The 20,609-nt window shown below is 40.1% G+C and overlaps 1 protein-coding gene across 1 annotated transcript in view; it reads left to right on the forward strand.

Annotated features, from left to right (window-relative positions):
- The window catches only part of LOC117418402 (glutamate receptor ionotropic, NMDA 2A), an 87,016-nt gene extending 70,673 nt beyond the window's left edge, over positions 1–16,343 (forward strand). The window contains exons 12-14 of the mRNA XM_034926067.2: positions 2,399–2,586; positions 4,549–4,787; positions 5,348–16,343. Coding sequence (XP_034781958.1) covers positions 2,399–2,586; positions 4,549–4,787; positions 5,348–7,159 — 2,239 coding nt within the window. The 3' untranslated portion in view covers positions 7,160–16,343. The remainder of the gene's footprint in view (positions 1–2,398; positions 2,587–4,548; positions 4,788–5,347) is intronic.
- The last annotated feature ends 4,266 nt before the right edge of the window (positions 16,344–20,609 follow it).

Here is a 20,609-nt window from a genome sequence, read left to right on the forward strand (position 1 = left end):
CTGCTGGGGTGCCGTTGGACTGCCGTTCTGTGGTAGGGGATTCAAATAATGAAGCTGGCTCTACTTTCCCTCGGTCACGCGGAAATACCTTGCGATGTCCCGAAGTATTACAGCAGTATTCGTACACATGTGCTTGAGCGGATTTGTCATGTTTTGTTAGTGCCATTCTGGTGCAACCACATTGCTGTGTCAGTCGCTGTAGAGTACTCTTCTTTTCCGTTTAGGATATTTTATACCTTGTTCTTTTGTAACTCTGTCTGAAAATTCCTGTGGTCTGAAACCGAGTGTCCTAGAACCAAGTCCCAAGCCACAAAGTGGCTTCATGTTCCCTCAGCTTTACATATTAGACAACTCAACATGAATATCCGTTGACAAACTATTATTATTTCTAGAACAAATTATTCCTAGAACAGGGCTGCCCAGAGCCCTTCATACAGTACAGTGAATGCCTCAGGTTCTTTTTATAATGTATCACTGCAATGCATCTTCTACTGTGCCTCTGGTATTTAGAATCCTGCAGGTATTTAGAATTCTGCCTTAAATAAGCACAACAAAGATGAAGGCTTCCACCAATCCCCATTGACATCCATTTGTGTACATTTGTTCTATCAGATACTATACTTTCATTAATAATAATAATAGTAATAATAATAATAATAATAATAATAATAATAATAATAATAATAAATCATGTTCTTAGAAAATGCCATCCTCGTGAATTGTGTTGCAGAAATCAAAACTATTTCAGGTGAACGTACGCTAGCCGCTTCCAAACCCACTGATGTTTACTAAATATATTAGAATATGAACAGTAGGCACCCGACTACAGTGCAATGCCTTGTCAACCGCATTGATATAATTTTTTGACAAACCCAGTGCTTTCATAAATTGGACTGAGAAAAATAAGAGTCTGAAATAGACAGTGTTGACAGGTGTTACTAATGCCGCAACATGACTCAGTGACCACAGATTTGACATTTCTCAGCAGTTTGCGTCATTCCAAGCTGTGGACCGGACCAATCATTACATTCATTATAGCTTGATTACATACATGTACAGTGCAGTGAAAGTAACTCGGTTGTCTCTAGGAATCACTGAGGGTAACGATCACCATAATAAAAAAAAAAAAATGATGCTGTCCACCAAATTGGATTTTTGCTTCAGTCTCCGCCCATTGAATTAAGCAGAGAAGGTTTGGATGCGACCTGTCATGACTCAGAGACTGACGTCTTACTGAACCAGTCCACTAGAGAGCTAGCTCTGCAGCCTTATACTGATATACTTGATTAATGAGGTCCTTCTGATGGAAGCACTTCCCTTTTGATCATCCCACATATATTCAGTGATTCGAGGCAACTACAGCCAAATCCACACTCAGCCACCTTCTTATATAGATACTGATGGGCTACATCCATTGCAAGGGAGTCCTATATATTGAATAACAGGGATCTTTATATATCGATACAGTGTATATATATGTATATGTATATATATATATATATATATATATATATATATATATATATATATATATGTGCATATTTTTTTTCACCACTATTTTTGTTGGCACGCAGGGTGCAAGTGTTTATGTGCATCTGCCTGTTTAAATCTCAAAACACGATTGAAGTAAATTATAAATAATGAACACATCGTTGGGCAGAAAAACAGAGCAATCAGAGCACTGAAAATCCTAATGAAAATAAAGGCCTCTGAGCAGGGATTGCAAGGTCACCCTCTCCTTTCCAGCAAGCACATGGAAGCAATGCTCTGAACCTGCTGATTCCTTTCCAGCAAGCACATGGAAGCAATGCTCTGAACCTGCTGATTCCTTTCCAGCAAGCACATGGAAGCAATGCTCGGAACCTGCTGATTCCTTTCCAGCAAGCACATGGAAGCAATGCTCGGAACCTGCTGATTCCTTTCCAGCAAGCACATGGAAGCAATGCCCTGAACCTAACCCCAACCCCCCTAACCCTAACCCCAACCCCCCAACCCCCCTAACCCTAATCCATTTCTGATACAATTGTGTACTTACATACTGTATGTTGTGCACAACAATTTACACATGATATGTTTAAAAGTTGAAACGTATCAATGAAAAATGACTATAAAAGCCTCAAAAAGCCTTAGAAAATGATGACCTAAAAGCTAACATGGCATTTGCAACATGTTCAAACCCATTAATCTATTGTACTGAAAAGAAAGGCAAACGGAATACTGCTGATATGCAGTTCTATTTAACGTTTTGTATGACAAATAAAGCCGACACAAAACTTAACTTCAGTGACCTGCAGTGTTTTTTTTGTTGTTTTTTTTTTCGGTCCGTATCTTTCAAAGCATCAAAAGGACTCAGTGACTCAGAATGGCGTTTTAACACGTTGCGTTTGTTTCGTTGCAGAAAGCTGGATGCATTCATATATGATGCGGCTGTTTTAAACTACATGGCTGGGAGAGACGAGGGCTGTAAGCTGGTTACCATTGGCAGCGGCTATGTCTTTGCAACCACAGGCTACGGGATCGCTCTGCAGAAGGGCTCCTTCTGGAAACGGCAGGTGGATCTTGCTCTGCTGGCCCTGGTGGGAGATGGTAAGTCTGGTTTAATTTGCTCACAGGAGTGGGCTCAAGAATCTCCCAGTTGCCTGGAGGTTATGATTCACACACCAGTGCCAAAGACACAGGATCCAATGCATGCAAATACAGAAATCCTTCCTCCCACCCACTCAGTCTTTACTGATGGGGTTTTACTGCATCGTCAAGAAGTCTGTATCTAGTACTGTATCTGGCACAAGCAGCCTTTCTTTAGCCTTTATCTAGGACAATCACACTGTACTATAGCTCTATAGTAGTATAGCTGCTGTGCCAGTGTTCAGGCAGTCTGTAAACCGTAAAGTCTGTACATGTCATGGTGATGTTCCAGCAAACTCATTTAAGGGTTTACGCCTGCAAATTGTAACTTTAGAATAATTTGATGCATTGCATGCAGTTTGATCTCAGAGGATAATAAGGCACAGGACTTGGCAAATGCATAACATAACCATGGGAATTTACAACACTAAACTTTTATAATGGGATTATAAGAGAAAGCTGAGATATATTCCAGGCTGCACAATCGCATACTGTATTGCAAACTAAATCAATGTGTCTTTTGTTGAAGAATGGATTTGCGCACTCCACGTGTCCACATTCATTTATTTATCCCACCTCTTTTAGCCTGCACTGGAATGCAGAGCAGATGGGTGTAAATCAAGGTTTTGTTAGGCATCGTATTTCAAGATTATTGACAGGATGTGGGCCGGTAATAAGGTAGTAGGGACCTTGATGAATAACAGGGGTTTGTTTCCATTCAGCACTTTCTGAGACAGGGATAATGTCAGATTTGATGCTGCTGCTGCAGCTGGTAGAGATGTCTTCGGTACCAGTTTCAGTATTTACATAGCACTTACACGTAATTAAGGCTACGATTTTGTCACGGAGGTCACGAAGTCACGGAAATCGTGAAAATTGCGGATTTGAATAAAGTCTGTGAAATCTTGGAATTGGATGTAAAAACACTTTTGATTCGGCACTTCCTTTATTTCCTTTAAAAATGCAGTATGTCATGGACTGAAATGCAAACCTGCGAGTTCTGCAAATTATTTGGTGGTGTATGCACGCAGCATTTACGTGTAGCTATGTAGGTCAGCGAATAAGATAGATGAGCAAGCAAGCATGTGAATGGGTGATAGCTAAAATACTAAAAAAAATTGTGAGTGAGCTGTTTTGTGTAAAGACAAAAGAACAGAAGGTAACCGAGTTACAGAGGCTTTACAACATGCTGGTTCACAATCGTATGAAGCCTGGTTCATACTTCTGTCCCAGATGAATAAGACACGTCAGGCGCAGAAAGCTGTGCAGCTTCACTGTTTGCTGATCGAAGGACGCATCGTGTTGCAGCACTTTTGACAACGCAAAGTGGTCGCAGCTACTGTTCATACTTTAACTACAGACTGCATTCGCCAAATTGGATAAACTGACATTTAAGTATACAAGAGGTTTAAAAAAAATATCAAAAGCGACGTCGTTGGTACATCCATCCTCTCAACCAACAGAGAACCGGAAAGGGAGAGTTTTTTACATTAATTAGAGAGATGCGGGTATGTGACAATGAGAGATATTTTAGGTATTTTAGAATGACAGGTGAAAGGATTGACAATCTTTTAAGGCTGTATGCTTTTCCAATCGCAGGATTGTAGGTGACGTCATTACGACTTGTCACACACGGCTGGAGACCCTCAATTCAGAGCAGAAATGATGTCGGTCTGAAAGTTTTGTACTCCTAAAGTAACATTTAAACCATTAGTCAAAAGCAGTGGTCTTTATATTGTTGTTTTTGACGTACTATTTAAAAGCTATTGTGTATGTTGATTCCTGTGAATTCTTTTTGCCACACTTCGCTTATGAAATGTACTAGAATTTACTGAGCCAAAATCGTAGCCTCACACATAATTACAACGCTATTGTACATAGTTGCAATGTACTCAACGTGTACATCTTTTTGCTTTCCTGTAGGTGAGATGGAGGAGCTGGAGGCCCAGTGGCTGACTGGCATCTGCCACCATGAGAAGAACGAAGTGATGAGCAGCCAGCTGGACGTCGACAACATGGCCGGGGTCTTCTACATGCTCGCTGCGGCCATGGCCCTCAGCCTCATCACCTTCATCTGGGAGCTCCTGTTTTACTGGAAGCTCCGATTCTGCTTCACGGGAGTCTGCGACGGAACGCCTGGGTTCCTGTTCTCAATAAGCAGAGTAAGATTAATGCTACAGTCGTCAGGGTCATTTAGGATCAGGGATCCCGGAAAACCAGCAACAAAGAGTTGTCTCTTCCTGTGGTTTCCAGGAAACGAATCTCTTGCGGACTTGTTTTTTATTGCCGGCACCTCTTCATACAGAGTCAGACAGAGTTTTTGTTTTGTGTTTGTTTTATGAAATAGAGAATTAATTGTTCAGACTGATCCAGGTCTGTACTTTTAATCAGGTCAGCGTTTCAGTTGTATGTATCAGCTTTGATCAAGACACTGTTAATGTAGGCTAATTAATGTAACTGAAACAATTTAAATATTTTATTAAAGCAATGGGATTACTGTTTGTTTGGAGATATTTGATTAGGAAAATGCTAGTTGCTGATTTAAGAGTGCTAGATTCTATTAGGGTGAGAAATTCAAAGCAATTGGGGTTCAGAATTGTAAACACTGTAATGTATTTTCAGTATTTTATGTCGGAGCAGTGATACCTTTACAAGTCTTTTATATATATATATATATATATATATATATTTTTTTTTTTTATTATTATTATTTTCTTTTCAGGGAATTTGGAGCTGTATTCACGGTATTCATATTGAAGAAAAGAAAAAGTCCTCTGACTTAGACTTCAGCAGTCCACATGCCAACATGTTGAAGTTAATTAAGTCAGCCAAAAACATGACCAACATGACAAACCTGAGCTCATCAAGGATCAATTCTCCCAAGCGAACCTCCGACTTCAGTCACAGAGGGTCCCTGATGATGGACATGGTGGGTGACAAAGGAAACTTCCACTTCGCTGACAACCGGAGCTGCCCTGCAAAAGAGGCTCTCTACCCTGACAACGTGAGCGACCTGCAGTCGTTTATGGGAAACCGGCACAAAGACATCTTAAACAACTACATCTTTCAGAGCCAGCACCCCCTGACTCTGAACGAGTCCAATCCCAACACCGTGGAGGTGGCCGTCAGCGCCGAGACCGCCCCAGCCAACCCCAAGCCCCGGCAGCTTTGGAAGAAGTCTGTGGAGACGCTGCGGCAAAATCAGGGGTCCGTGCAAGAGTCCCTCCCGGTCGACCCGAGGCATTCCATTAAAAGCCAGCGGTACCTGCCAGAAGAGACTGCGCATTCTGATGTGTCTGACTGCTCGAGCAGAGCTGCTTCCTACAAGGACCCAGATAACAACCAGAAGCACCACAAGCCCAAGGACAATTTAAAAAAAAGATCGATGACATCAAAATACCCTAGGGACTGCAGCGAAGTGGAGCTGTCCTACTTAAAGAGCAAGCAGAGCGGCTCCACACGCGAAAAGATTTACACCATAGACGCAGAAAGGGAGCTGGGTTCGCATGGAGACCAGCACCTTTTTAGAGAAAACAGGCTGCCGGAGGAATTGGAGTACCCCTCCGAAATGTACCAGGATCACAACGACAACTACAGAAAACCAGAACCCATCATCCATCTCAACAGCAGCCCCCTTCACCCCCAAGAGATCATCCCCAACAATGAAAACAAGTACAGTCTGTATTCCAAGCACTACAGCTTGAACGTCAGCCCTCATGAGGCAAACGACAGGTACAAACAGACTCACTGCCGGAGCTGTCTTTCCAAGGTACCAAATTACTCGGGGCATTTTGCCGTCAGGTCTCCTTACAACCGCTGTGAAGCCTGCGTGCACATGGGCAACTTGTACGACATCAGAGAAGATCAAATGCTGCAGGAAGCCCTGAACCCCATGCTGCAGGGAGCCCTGAACCCCATGCTGCAGGACGAAATGTTTGGCCAGCACTGGCCCCAGACTGACGGGCCGCAGGTACAGAAGAGGAATAGACTGAGGCTGAGCAGACAGCATTCCTTTGACAATATCCTGGAGAAGCCCAGGGAGATAGACCTGGGCCGGCCGGCGCGGAGCGTGAGCTTGAAGGAGAAGGACAGGCTTCTCGAGGACAGCCCTTATGCAAACATGTTTAATCTCAAACCAGACAAGCTGTTCGACAGCAAGCCCACCTTCTTCAACCACAACCTGGAGGAGAGCAAGCGCAGTAAGTCCCTTTATCCCGACCGCAGCTCAGAGAACCCTTTCCTCCACTCCTTTCAAGAAGACCAGCGCTTGCTCCATGGCAGAAGCTTCTCTGACATTTATAAACAATCGGCGCCAGCCAAGTTGAGGAATGACAACAACTTCAGGTCTTCGGTGAGGTCGACAGCCTCGTACTGTTCTCGGGATGGTCGAATACCTAATGACATGTGCATTTCAGAGCATCTTATGCCTTATGTAGCAAATAAGACTAGCGCATACTCCACTCCCAGGGTTCTGAATTCTTGCAGCAATAGATGTGTGTACAAGAAAATGCCTAGTATCGAGTCAGATGTTTAAGTCTTCATTCATCCAGTTCTATATTATTCAACTTTAGGATTCAATAGTCACCGACATCTAAAGCAAAAAGTACCCAAAAAAAAAAAAGGCTTGATGAATAAAATAATAATAATGGCTGCATCATTGTCTAACTTTCATATTCTGCACTTCCAGGTTATTTTAATTTACAAATAAGTTAACGCCATCCATTGCTTGCTAAAGGTTTTGAGTGTTTTCAGTTATCAACCTGGTAAGATGTTTTGGACTTGAGATTATATGAAAAGATAAGAGAATCTGGTTGGTTGTTTTTCCAGCTGCCATGACAGCCCCATGTCTTCCTAAAATGCTGAACTACCTAAACGGCAGATAGACGTTTCTTCCAAGTCAAGGTGGCTTAAAATAAATAAATACCATTGAATGGTAGCTGAAGCTGTCCTGGTTAATGTATGTCCACTCAATGTTGGGCTTGTGTAATGTGAAGTATGTGAGAATGGGAGATGTCAATCTGCAGTCAGACAGGTTTGGTGTGCAATGGGTTTTATAGTTGCCATTGGCAATGTAGAGTGAAACCAAGGTTTACAGTGACTAGGTACAAAGAGAACTGAACACACTTATAGGTCATAGCAACTTTGCTTTTCTTGTATTATTCTAGATGTGTGATTTCGGCATTCTAATTCCTATTTAAGATGGTTTAGCATTTAGAAAAAAAAATTGTAATAGCACACTTAAAACCATTTGTTACCATCCCGTCTTTGTTTTTTTTTAATAATTGTTTCTAATAACAATCAGGAATAGATTTTGCATGTGTTATTTTGATATCAGAAGAATGTGTTTACATGAAGAGGATGGCTAATGAAAGAACGGATTCCAGTGCAAGCTTCACTTGGCCTGTTGCGTCTTGCTTTCGATTAAAAAAACAGCAACAGTTCAAATCCCGACTCACTCCCTGACTCACTGTGTGACCCTGAGCAAGTCACCTGACCTCCTTGTGCTCCATCATTTTTTTAATTATGTCTAAATCCTACAATTCTAGGTGATGCTAAACTTTTGGCCACAGCTGTATGTTACATCTAAACAAATGGTTAGTTGAACTATGGGTAAGCTAAAAGGGTTTTTAAAGACAGGCATTTGTCTTCGATGTTGCTCTCAGACAAAACAGCAAGATTAGACCAGATAGGTAGCCCTTGAATGTGCCTGCCCCCACACACTGTATTGACTGGCTAACCATTAATATCATGCATATTTAAAGTGTAATAATACTTAATATTTACAGTTCACACATACAGTAAAACAACAAATTAAACACCTTGGTTTTCTTGGAGTTGATGTGATCCTTTTTTGCAGTATACATGCTATTCTGCTTCCGTTTGCTTTCCACTGTCTTCCAGGCACATGTGTTCCTGTGGCTGGTTCTTCATTGTTAAGTTATAAACGGTAACATGTTCCCATAGCAAAGATAATCCACAGCACACCCTTCACGATATGCAGAACACGGGGCATATGTGATAAGCACAAGAAGACTACACATCGACACGTTATTGTAATATTTAAGAACCATCAGAAAGGGTTCTGTGAAATAATACGCTGTTTCTATTGCACTGCGAGGGGGTTTCATTTATTTTTGGTGGGATTCATTTTCACAGCCGGGAACATCAATAAATACCATCTCTAATAACAGCCCCACATCGGCTCCCAAAAAGTCTGCATTACCTGCAGAGCCAATTCTTTTTGATAAGACGCATACCTTGCTTTGAAAAATCTTTCAGCTCACCCATTGTTGAACTCAGACCGCAGGTGTACTCGGGCACACATAGCCTAATGTGAGGTTTCAAATCCTTCTGTGTGTTACTGTTATGACTGCGGTATGTACAGTATTTCTATATGGACAGTTCTAATGTTTGAACGCTGCTTAAGAAAGCTTATATCAGAGCAATAGGCACATATACAATATCTGATTACAGTCTTAACATATTTAATATCCCTAGAAATAGAGAGGTACCTTTAACATGCAAAATGTTAGAATAATGGAACAGGAAGACACTACTTGTACCAAATGTGCCCAGTTTTAGTTCAGTTTCGAACGAGAAATATTTGTAACAGGGTACACACTGAAGCGATGGAAAGGGAAACAGGTTAATGTGTCTTTGTGGGTGTGCCAGTCTATCTTTTAATGAGGTGCCACGCTGTTGGGTATCTATCTACATATCCTAGCTCTTCCCTTTTTGGCTCCTTGAAAAGCCCCTGGCTTTGCTCTGGTTTTACAAAAGTCAGCAGGCTTGAGAACCCTAAACCATGACAGCAACATTCACTGGATCCCCACCTAACATCTCCCTCCAATGATATCAAAGGTCCTCTACCACTTCCATAATCGGAGAAACATCTGCTATTATTAATAGTGAATGCATACGGAAATGCTTAGGGGTCGGGCACCTGTAAATCACCTGTAAAGGAATATACAAAGAAGTGATCATCTTTGATAAATATTTAATATATTATAGAGTACAATTTGTATTTTTGAATATCATAAGACGCTATGTATAGAGTTAGCACCAGATTTCTGTAGGATAAGACATTATTCACAAGTTCTGCATTTTAAAAATGACACCTTAATAGATACAGTACCTGAACTCTCCAATGGGCTGGCGACACACACAATGTTTCGCCTTGGGTTTTTAATGAGATTAAATTATTAAATGTACATATCCTCAGCCTAATCCAAGAAGCTTGTCTCAAGCATGCCTAATACTGTGGTACACTGCGAAAGGAAAAACCAGTTGGGAGAACTGCTTGCTGTCCATGAGCACACTTACTGGTGGCTTACTCATGGACGACAGTTTGTCTGTTTCTTTATATGAGCGTTGCCCCAAGTGCAGTTGCTACACAAGTGGTAGAGGAAGGATGATGACGCTAAATAAGGAAAACACATTGTTTTAATAAAACTTATTACAAGCAACCAACATTTTTATAAAACGAGAGTTTCTCCTTCTGTTTTGTTCTTCCTTCATGTGGAGCATTTGATACAGATAGATCGATATGGCTATACTTTTTCGTAGTGTCTCAGGCAGTGTACAGTACTGTTTGATAAGACCTTGGAGAAATGGGTATTATTTTGCTGTAAATTACATTTTTTTCAGCCTTTTTTCTTCTCTTTCTCTCGTCAGACTTCACATCCTACTTAGCTGATCTAGAATTGAGCATACATAGTTTTTGTAATATAGTATTAATGAATGTGGAATAGAGTTAATAGTTAAAATGCTAATTATTTAAATAAGAAAAGAATTAGGGTTGTAGTGCAGTTATTACATTTTGTTTGCAGACTAATATATTACTTTTCAAATGACAACAACAACAAGAAGAAGTAAATGATTAGTACTTTCTCATATATAACGGATTGCTCAGCTAGGTCTCTGCTATACAGATGGGTTATACTCATTAACACGAATCCTCGTTAGCAGAGCGAATGGCTGCCAACATAAGGAGGCTATGTGGTCAAGTGGTTAAAGAAAAGGGCTTGTAACCAGGTGGTCCCTGGTTTAAATCCCACCTCAGCCACTGACTCATTGTGTGACCCTGAGCAAGTCACTTAACCTCCTTGTGCTCCGTCTTTCGGGTGAGACATAGTTGTAAGTGACTCTGCTGCTGAAGCATAGTTCACACACCCTAGTCTCTGTAAGTCGCCTTGGATAAAGGCGTCTGCTAAATAAACAAATAATAATGTGTCAGGTCTCAGCGAGTATCCATGATTAGCCACAGTAGAGGGGGAAGAAGACGATACCATTCAACTCTGAGAGTTTGCAGAAGGTATCTGAGTATCTGATGAGGCAGGCTGTATCCATCCCAATTCAAAAATTGATTATTCTCAAGCAGGGCCCCGCCATACCCTAGTGAGGTTCAATCCTGTTTTTTTTTTTTGTTTTTTTTTTCAAGATTTCAAGTCGTTTGGCAATAAATGTGTAAAATGCATTTGATTTGTTAAACAGGATGTGTGAAAGGATTTGGTACTGGAGCCCAATGTATGAATTCAGCATCCCACCCCCAAAATAAAGTACAAAAACTTCCACTGGGAATAGTTGGAATAGTTTTTTGTACAGAACCTTCTGTTATTTCGTGTTATGGCGATGTTGCATACTGCAGAAAACGCTGTGTCCATCACCAACAAAGAATTTAGTGATCTTTTGCAAACACATTGTATGCAATGTGACAAACCTTACATGCACTACGAACTCACATTTGACAACAACATGTAAAATATTGCCCGGTACTCCGTTCTTTCTCTTACTGAAAATATGATTCTCGCAGAAGAAACTATTCGGACATGGGCACTGGTTAAAAAGCAATGAACTTGACTGGGAAGTTTATAAAAAAAACTAAAATATCGAGGTGAATAGAAGACACCTGGTGACACAGGGTGAACACCACAGCACTAAGTGCTGTTTCTTACAGTATAAATGGTTGCATGTACAGTATTTTTAAAATGCTGCTGGATTACTTCCACTTGTAATAGATGAAAAAGCTGTACCTCTGGTATTGTGTACAAAAAAAATACTAATTCTAGATTATAGAGGATACACATTAGGGGAAGCACTAGTGGTTTGTTGTTGAATATCTTACTTTCTCTTGTGTGCATTGCTTTTGTATTTTTACGTAGCTATTTAAAATAGAAATTCTTTTATGAAGATGTTTTATACTTAGGCTGTGGTGGGACTAGTTATCACTAAGATATGCGACCTACAGCCTAAAGGATAAACGTTTGGTAATAAAGCATTATCACGTGTGTATGTATAACAATGTCTTAAGAACTTTAGTTCTGATTTATCACAAATACGAAGCTGACACAAACCTTCTTGCATTGATTGAAAAATATCCGCTTTTGCCTAACTGCATGAGAAAGTACTAATCCAGCGGGACAATTTGTTTTTTTGTTACATGAACTAGAATTCCAACTGCAATTCCCTGAATTACATCTGGTCCAATTTTTTTGTGACATAAAATATAGTCTAGTTACCATGGTTGTCTTTGAGCTGTGTTGTGTTATTCTCATTTGTGTATATGTAGAACATGCTAAGGGAATGGGGTTTGGATGTTTCTCGTGAACTGTAAATATTATCACTGAAAGAAATGTGCCAAGTAACAAGATGTAAAAATGTAAATAAGTAAAAGTTTCATTTTTCTAATAAAGGCTCTTTCTGCCACTTTATATGAATACTATATCTATAGGTGACTGCTTATGATAACTCTTGTGAAAACACCATTGCTCTTCACAGCCTCTTATGAATGTCAAGATGCTAGCGAATGCCCTACAGAAGGAGATCTGTTCAAAAATAACCCTTTATTTATTAGTTTTAAACCTTTTATTTATTTTTTTATAGACAATTTCCTTCAGCAAAGACCCTTACGTGTAATTTAGCCCTTGAAAACTACCGAGGCAAGGCAGAGAACATTAGGAATCTCATTTCCGCTGTCAGGACCATGCTTCCTAATTGAAACAACAAGCACTGGGGTTTAACACAGTCATCTGTTCAGCTCCAGCCACAACCTGCCTCTTTGTCTTTAGTTTTTTCCACTTTTAATAAAACAAAAACAATCTTGTATCGGAAGCTGCAGAAGCAGTGAATATGAATTCTATACTTTACTACATGCTGTACAGCCTTTTCTATCGACATGTCCATAACTCATAATTGGTGCTGCTTAAAACAAATTCAAACCCAACATATGTTCATGTCATTTGCAATCCACTGTTGGCTTCTCGTTGTCACAACTAGACACATTATTCCAGGCATTCTACAGTATAAATATTACAATCACTTCCCTAGATTTCTTGGCTCTCCTTTTTGACAAGGTAAGAGTTCATTAAACCACCAGCAATTCATAAGGACCAGGGGAACTAGCATCTCTCCTGCTCCCTCTTCTTCATCAATACATAGCCAATGGTGAGATCAATAAGCGTATGATTGATCCTTCTAGTTGGGTGTCTGAAAGAAGGCAAAAACAATATTTTATTTCAGATTGCAGAAGTGGCTGCCAGCAGAGCAGTAACTCAGCAAACCTGCAATCAGTGGCTGTGTCTGGCTGGTTCTTGCAAAACAAAATGTGATTAAGTATGTCTATATTCACCATTCCACAGGGGCACTAACCTGGGGTGTGAGGCTGCTTAGCCATGAGTCATCATGCTTATTTCATTTGCTGTGTACTTATTTAACAGTGTGTTCATTTGAAATTTTTTCAGTCTAAACTGAAATGAGGGGATTCAGCACGCAATCCCAAGCGCATCATGACAAACGCACTTTTCAATACAAACAAATGTTCTGCTTAAACGAATGCCATGGATCCCGTAAGCTTCATTTCTCCCTTCTGCCATTCCTTTTGCAGAGGCATGTAAATGTACTCTTTATATTACTTGGAAACCGTACCCAGTTATAATTACCGTCTTGCAATTCAATAGGCATATTTATTCCTCATCAGAGACGTCGTTTAGTGCTGCCCATGTGTTGCTCATACCCTATGTGTGCTTTGCTCATAGCAACAGACCTCTCCTGTCCTGTCCTTCCCATCTGAGCACGTTCTCATTCAACCCCACTGATTTGGCCCCTTTAGGCAGTTCTGTGCATGCAGCTTATTTAAAAGCAAAAATTCCAAGCTTATAAAAAAGAATGCATGTTTAAACCTTGAATATTATATTAAAGATGGAATTAGAATATCCATTTGTTGAAATTAACTTTAACTTAAGGTATAGTAATTCTGAATTTCACGACTATTAATGTTCCATAAAAAAAAACCGATTACTTAGAAATGAAATGCATCGGGCCTCTTTGGTATCTGAGTTCAAATGCCTATCAAGCCAGCTTGTCCCCAGTGGTGTCCTCACAGGGAGGGGAGAGAGGGGGGTTTTCAGGGGTCACAGTAAGCTTTAATACTAATAGGAAAGTAACTGGACCTTAGCTGGAGAAATCAAGGACTGCTGCAGTGCCGTACAGTCAACACGACAGAGTAAGAACTGCATAGGAGTATGTAGGTCATCCTATCCCCAGGCGTTAGCGGCTGTTCTTTTTTAAGAAGTATTGTGTCTTTGAGATTCTGCATGTGTCCTGGCACCCTAATTGAGGCTACCGCACACAGCTTAAAAGAACAATACACTGCAATATGGATCTTTAGCATCAAGTACTGAATGTTAAATTATTATTTTTTTCTTACTGGGTATGTTTGTATGTTTTGTTTGTTTTCATGAAGGAAGTCTGTTTCTTTCTTCTGGAGACAGGATCTGTGAATATCGATTCCTAAAAGGCAGGGTTCAGGCAGCTGTAAAACATGCAGTGTTAGCAGAAGTGGAGCTGTGTGCAGTAGATATGATTTAAACATCTGGCCGTGGGTTGCATTGCTTACCTGCTTGTGAAACTGCCTTAGCATTAGATGTGGCACAGAGCTGGAAAAATGGGAATATCTAAATCAGCTTTTTTGGTCTAATCTGGACTATCTACCACTTGAATTACTTAAAAGGGTGCAATAAATCATTACATGCCCGAGCTCTCCCAAGCAGTATTGAAGTTGCAATTAATTACTTTTGCAAAATGGCTGAACGAAGCCTGCCCCAGATGGATTGTTTTCTGTAGTGAATGTACAGTATACTGATAAAACAAACGACCGTCATGTCACGGATTTTCCTTCATGTTAAAGTTGTTGCTACTTTTGTACAAAACAAAACACCAGTGCTGTTAAACTGTATGTAATGCTTGGGTCCAACTGTTTGTTTGCAAAATTGAATTTGGATAGATGACCAGCGTGGGGTCCCTTTATTTTAATGGAAGTTGACATTTTGCGGGACACCTGCTACCAGGAAGTAATGCTCAATATGAAAGCAGCCACACACCAGCTGACTGTATAGGAAATGGATAGTGCTGATTGAAGGGAGATCATTCAAGGAACCATAAGTAAGCAGTGTGGTCCAGTGGTTAAAGTCCAGGGCTTGTAACCAGAAGGTTACTTGTTCAAATCCCACCTCTGCCACTGACTGACTCGCTGTGTGACCCTGAGCAAGTCACCTAACTTCCTTGAGCTCCATCCTGTGGGTGAGATGTTAAATCAAAGTCCTATTGTAAGTGACTCTGCATATAATGCGCAGTTCACAGCCTACCTCTGCAAAGCGCTTTGTGATGGTAGTCCACTATGAAAGGCTCTACATAAAGATATTATTACAATTATTCAAACCCAAGCCTCCCAGTTCCTATTCAGATCTATTACTCAAACCCAACAGCTGACTTTGATTAGTGCATCATTGGTTATTGTATCAATGCGTGGAGTTCTTTGGAGGTCATGGCTGCGATGTCAAGTTCTCCAAACAGCATGAATAAACACAAGAGAAAGGAAATCGCTTTACTCTTCATTAAGTAACTCTCATGCTCTCATACATTCAGCAGAAACACAGAATTATTCAGACTTAAAATGGACTATTGAAGCATTACTATCTCGTCTAGGGTAATAGTTATGGTAATGTATTCATGTGATTGCTGCCTGGATATCAACAGTGATCAATCAGATTGTATTTTTTAGTTTTTTTGCAATGGTTAAGGTAGACTCCGATAAGCCACTCTGCAGCAGGGAAACAGCTGAGTATTTAAATAACCTAAAGTCCTTACGAATTACATTGTGCTGGGGTTATTATTGTAGGGTGTTTGTGTTTCTTTTAGATGATTTTAGTTACTCAATTTGTGCCAGTTTTCTTATTTTTGTAAGCTTTTCATCCTTTGCATTTGACCGGCATAACTGAGTACTAAACATTGCTCCCCCTTCTATAATGATTACATCTGCACATGTCCTTCTGTAATAAACATGTAATAAACAGCATGTGTTATAAAGTCTGAAGCTATCAGCTGGTAATGTCATTATTGTAATAAGTGTTATTCCTTGTTAATCAGCTCATACAGTAGCACTTGATTGTCACTTTGATTCTGTTCTGCCGGAGTAGAGAGAATATAACAAATGGATTTTAGCGTTTTCAGGTGTGTGTAAACTGCAGAGGGATACTTCATTAACCTTGTACTGTTATTAGATCAAATAAGCAAAGCGGTGATTCAGGCAGGGAGCTCACTTCTAACCTTAGGTCAAATCACAGAAACATCAAGCATATTTTTAGGTGCTTCCAATGCTCTGAACAAATCATTCAGTTGAATAGCTGGCATCTTATTTGTCTTTCAATAAACAAGCGAGAGCAAAGAATGTAGTGTGAAAATATGTATACTGTAGTAATGATGTCCAGTCTAAGCTTTAATAAATAATCTATTGCATGAGTTTCCTGAATGAATTAGTAGATCACTAGTCATAACTGGCTCTAACTGGAAGCTGACCTTGACGGCTCCGATGTCATTAATAACAATAATACACATTAGTTGATGCTATATAAAGAAAAAGGAAACCGATAAGCCCATTAGATCTATACTTATGCATGTATCTATTACTCAGTACAACATAATGAATGCCATCATCAGTAATGGATAATTTCAATTTACATTTAAAACGAGAAAGGTTGCTTCAACCTTGACCCTAGTCGCATGCTGGTTTTTCTTCCTGTTTTGACTTTGATCGATCATTTTAAACAACAATCAAAGTTACACAATCTTCCCTCGAGCACACCAGTAATATTCGTTGGATCCCATCGGACATGCTCATTAATCAGCTGTGTGTGAGGTCTGAGGGTGTGGGGCACACAGGGTCCAGACTGCTTCATGGCTGCACCTGGATACACACAGCACCGTGGGCTGTAATTGTTATAGCTTGTGTAGGATAAACATAGGAGCACAGCAGGTCGAAGCAAAAAAAAAATATATATTTTGCAGAAGCGAATTTTACATGGAAACAAACCTGTATAAACCCTCTCACTCGTGTGGAACATGAACCTGGAGAATGGCTAAGTCCACTTAATTTCTCCATGGCCCACGCCCAGCAAAATGAGACAGGCTCCATCTACCCACACTCATTCAAATCACAGTAGTCATAGAAGGAGAAGTTTGTGTTCCTTTTTGTAAACATAATGATTTCTCCTGTCCCTGCAGCTATTTCCCTTTTAAAAATAAAAAAACAACTCATGGGCAATACTATTGTCAGGCTTCTTGCACAAATTCAGAGAAAATGAAAATGAATGATGTCTTTAAAAAAATTTGAATATTGAGTGAAAAACAGTTGAAGAGTTATTGAAAACGAAGACTGTCACACCCTGCTGATTTGACTGTACCTGCTGATGCGTCAATGTGCCACGGATAGTCTGCTAGTGGAATGGGTTCCCTCAGCAGGAGGTGATAGTGCTGACATCATAAAAGCTGAAGCTAAGTGCTTGACTGTGGAGCTTGTTCTTTAGTTCACTGGGGAACTCGTCCGTTTTTGAGCTGGGATCATCACAATTAAGTCATCTCAGCTGATTGGCTGTACCCAATTGCTTTTATACCATGTTTTGAGGTAGCCCAGGGCCCAAGAATTTGCATTGCTGGGGCACTGTGATGAGGGTAGGACCTTTCTCCCCTCCTTCCCTCCTCCTCTCCTCTACCAACGATCTGGAAAGCACTCCCCTGTGATGTTAATGGTTTTCACTGATTGTACTGCCTATATGATGTAATGCAAAAAATAAAGCGAATATATATTATTTGTTTGTTTTAAAAAAAATATACACTGCTGTGCAAAAGCATTTTTCTACTATGATGCCTTATGAACATCAACAATTTTGTTGAGTGAAATATCTTGCATCACTCGATTTTCAAGGTGTGGTATCCGAAGCATAATCAACAAGTACAGAGAAACAACATCTGTAATTGACAAACCCAAAACTGGTAGACCCAAAAAGCTGTCTAACAAGGATGAGCAATACTTGAGATAATATCCTTAAGGAATAGAAAGAAGACAAGCGTTGAATTGACAACAGAACTGGCAGAAGGCACAGGTGTCGTTGTCCATCCATCAACAGTCCAAAGCACCTTTGACCATTGTTCCATAGTCCAATTTCTGTGTTATTGTGCATATTTTAGCCTTTTAGTCTTGTTCCCCTTTCTTAACATACCTGCAACACATCCTTTAAGTCCTGATTTCAAGAGTGACCTTCGTACTGTTGATTTGATGGACAACGACATCTGTTTTGCACAGCAGTGTATATTTTTTTATATAGTTCAACCATTTTATTATCTCCTTTGACAGGCCAACTGCACACTTAAACTACTTTTAGAAAAGTGTATTGAAGGAACAGAGCTTCTTATGTTCCTGCACTCCTGAAAAGGGATTGATTACAACCCCTTTAAAAAGAACTGCATTTCATCAATGCATTATATAAGTTTATACTTCCCTGGGAACTGCTAACAATTAAATATGCAGATGTACTGTGTTGTTTAATTAAGATCCAGCAAGAAATTGTGATGCTCTGCATATTCTGGAGAGATTGAATAGCTATGCAAGCTTAGGCTCTGGGTTTGGTTGAATGAGCTTTAATCTTCTCTCCAGGGTTTTTTTCTGCTGTTTCATAACAGTACCGTACGCGCTCCACAATTCATGCAGATAACCTTTGCTTTAATATTGGCGAACACAATTTCTCTTATGAAATAAAGAGGCTCTTATCTCTACTTCTTTGAAGGTACTGTCTAAACCTCTATAAAGTAGTGAGAGACTTTTTTTACCCAGTTACTGTACTTCAGGATGTGAAGCCCTGTCATCATTCTGTGAGCAGGACTGGTTCCTTGGTGTGTACTGTAGCGAGGCATGGTAGAAATATGCTGAAGGGGGTTAGTATAGGATTAGTCTACGGATCCCATTGAAGGTTTGTCTTGTTTTTCAAATGTCCGAAATTCAAGTGCTGGTCCAACTAAGTTTGAAACAGAGTGATTTTGTGTTCTTATTTGAACCTTGTTACAACACAAATCTGCTCGAGACAGCAGTGACCTCAATCTCATCAGTTCATGTTGTTGGCTTGTCTCCTATCCTTTTCCTATTCTTGCTTGTTCCTGAATGCTGGTGGAATGAGAACCCCCTTTCCTGTCAGGTGATGTGGCACACAGGCATTTGCATAAAAATACCAAGCCTCGGGTACGGAGCTGCGGTGCTAGTCTCTTCCTCTGTGCCCCTCAACTCCACAGCCAACTCTTGAGATAATCCCTACTGAAGTTGCCATAGTCAGGGGTCATGACCTGTGAGGCCTAGCTAAAAAAAATGGCGTAGAGTTTGTTTTGGATAGTTCTGGCTCCAACAATAAACGCTTTGTTGAATGGAATCAAAACTCTGCGTGTTTCCTTATACTTTATTATACCACCCTGGAATCACCGCGCTCCACAATACTTTATTAACATTTCCATAGATGCCGCACAATGAATTAACAACCCTACACCGTGGTTTTATGTTGACAATTTCTGAACAAAAAAAATACATTTATGACAACTAATCAACATGCTCTGCTATGCTGCTTCCTGAACGCTGCTCCCTATCGTATGCCCCTAACCCATCAGAGCCTGATTGGAACAGCACAGCTCTGTTTGTAATGCTGCATTCTCCTTACACAGTAAACACTGCATGCATTGTGACGTATTACTGGTAGAATTCTGTTTCCCCGGAGCTATATTACATAAGAGCTTCTATTTTCTTCCACATTGGTGATTTACTGCATGCATGATACTGCTCTTTTTTTTTATCTGCATGAATCATTATTTAAATTTTTATGGCCATGTTTTTGAACTAATTTAGAGCCAGCCAAATTGCCCATAACTCCACCTGATTTATATGGAGCATTGATTGCCAGCTGTTCCAAGATACCCCCTCCATCTGCTCCCGGACACGGGCTCCTGCTCCTGCGTCTGTAGGAAAATGCAGGTAACCGAGTTAGCTTACATGCACAGAGCTCATAAAGGGACCCCTTCTAGTGCTGTTTGGAAATGCATCCATCCCACCAAGGTGAAAACATGAGTGCTGAAGAGATCAAATATAAGATGAGCTCAGATACAAGATGTTTATTAATACATTGTGATAGTAACAATGATAAACAATGATATGACACGCTATAAACAGGATATTTTCAAAGCCCCTGTTTTCACTCTTATTTACCAGTGATGCAACAATGTCCCTTATCAGCATGGTGTTGGTTTGTTCATGTAGATTAATGAATAACAGTGACCTTTCTTTTTTTTTTTTGCTAGAAAGTTCAGTGCATACAGAACGCGGTCTTTAAAATTATTAAAATGCTTAAAGTTAAATCATTTTGTGCATGAAAATAAATCAACCTCTAATTGGTGCTAGCTATCATCAAGTACAGGGGTGTGGAATTTGCAAACTCTGTGGTTTTAGGGAGGTGCCAAATCAGAATGAAATACATTATCGACAGTTTGAGAGTGTCTGGCTCTGTTTAAAAACGAGTATTATTTTGGCAGACCATTCTCACTATGCACTGTTTTTTTTTTAGCTCTGACGTGGCTGGAGTCATTTATGTGACCTCAGGATTAGATGGGATACAAAGCAC

This window comes from Acipenser ruthenus, chromosome 13 (genome assembly GCF_902713425.1).
Source record: "Acipenser ruthenus chromosome 13, fAciRut3.2 maternal haplotype, whole genome shotgun sequence".
NCBI lineage: Eukaryota > Metazoa > Chordata > Actinopteri > Acipenseriformes > Acipenseridae > Acipenser > Acipenser ruthenus.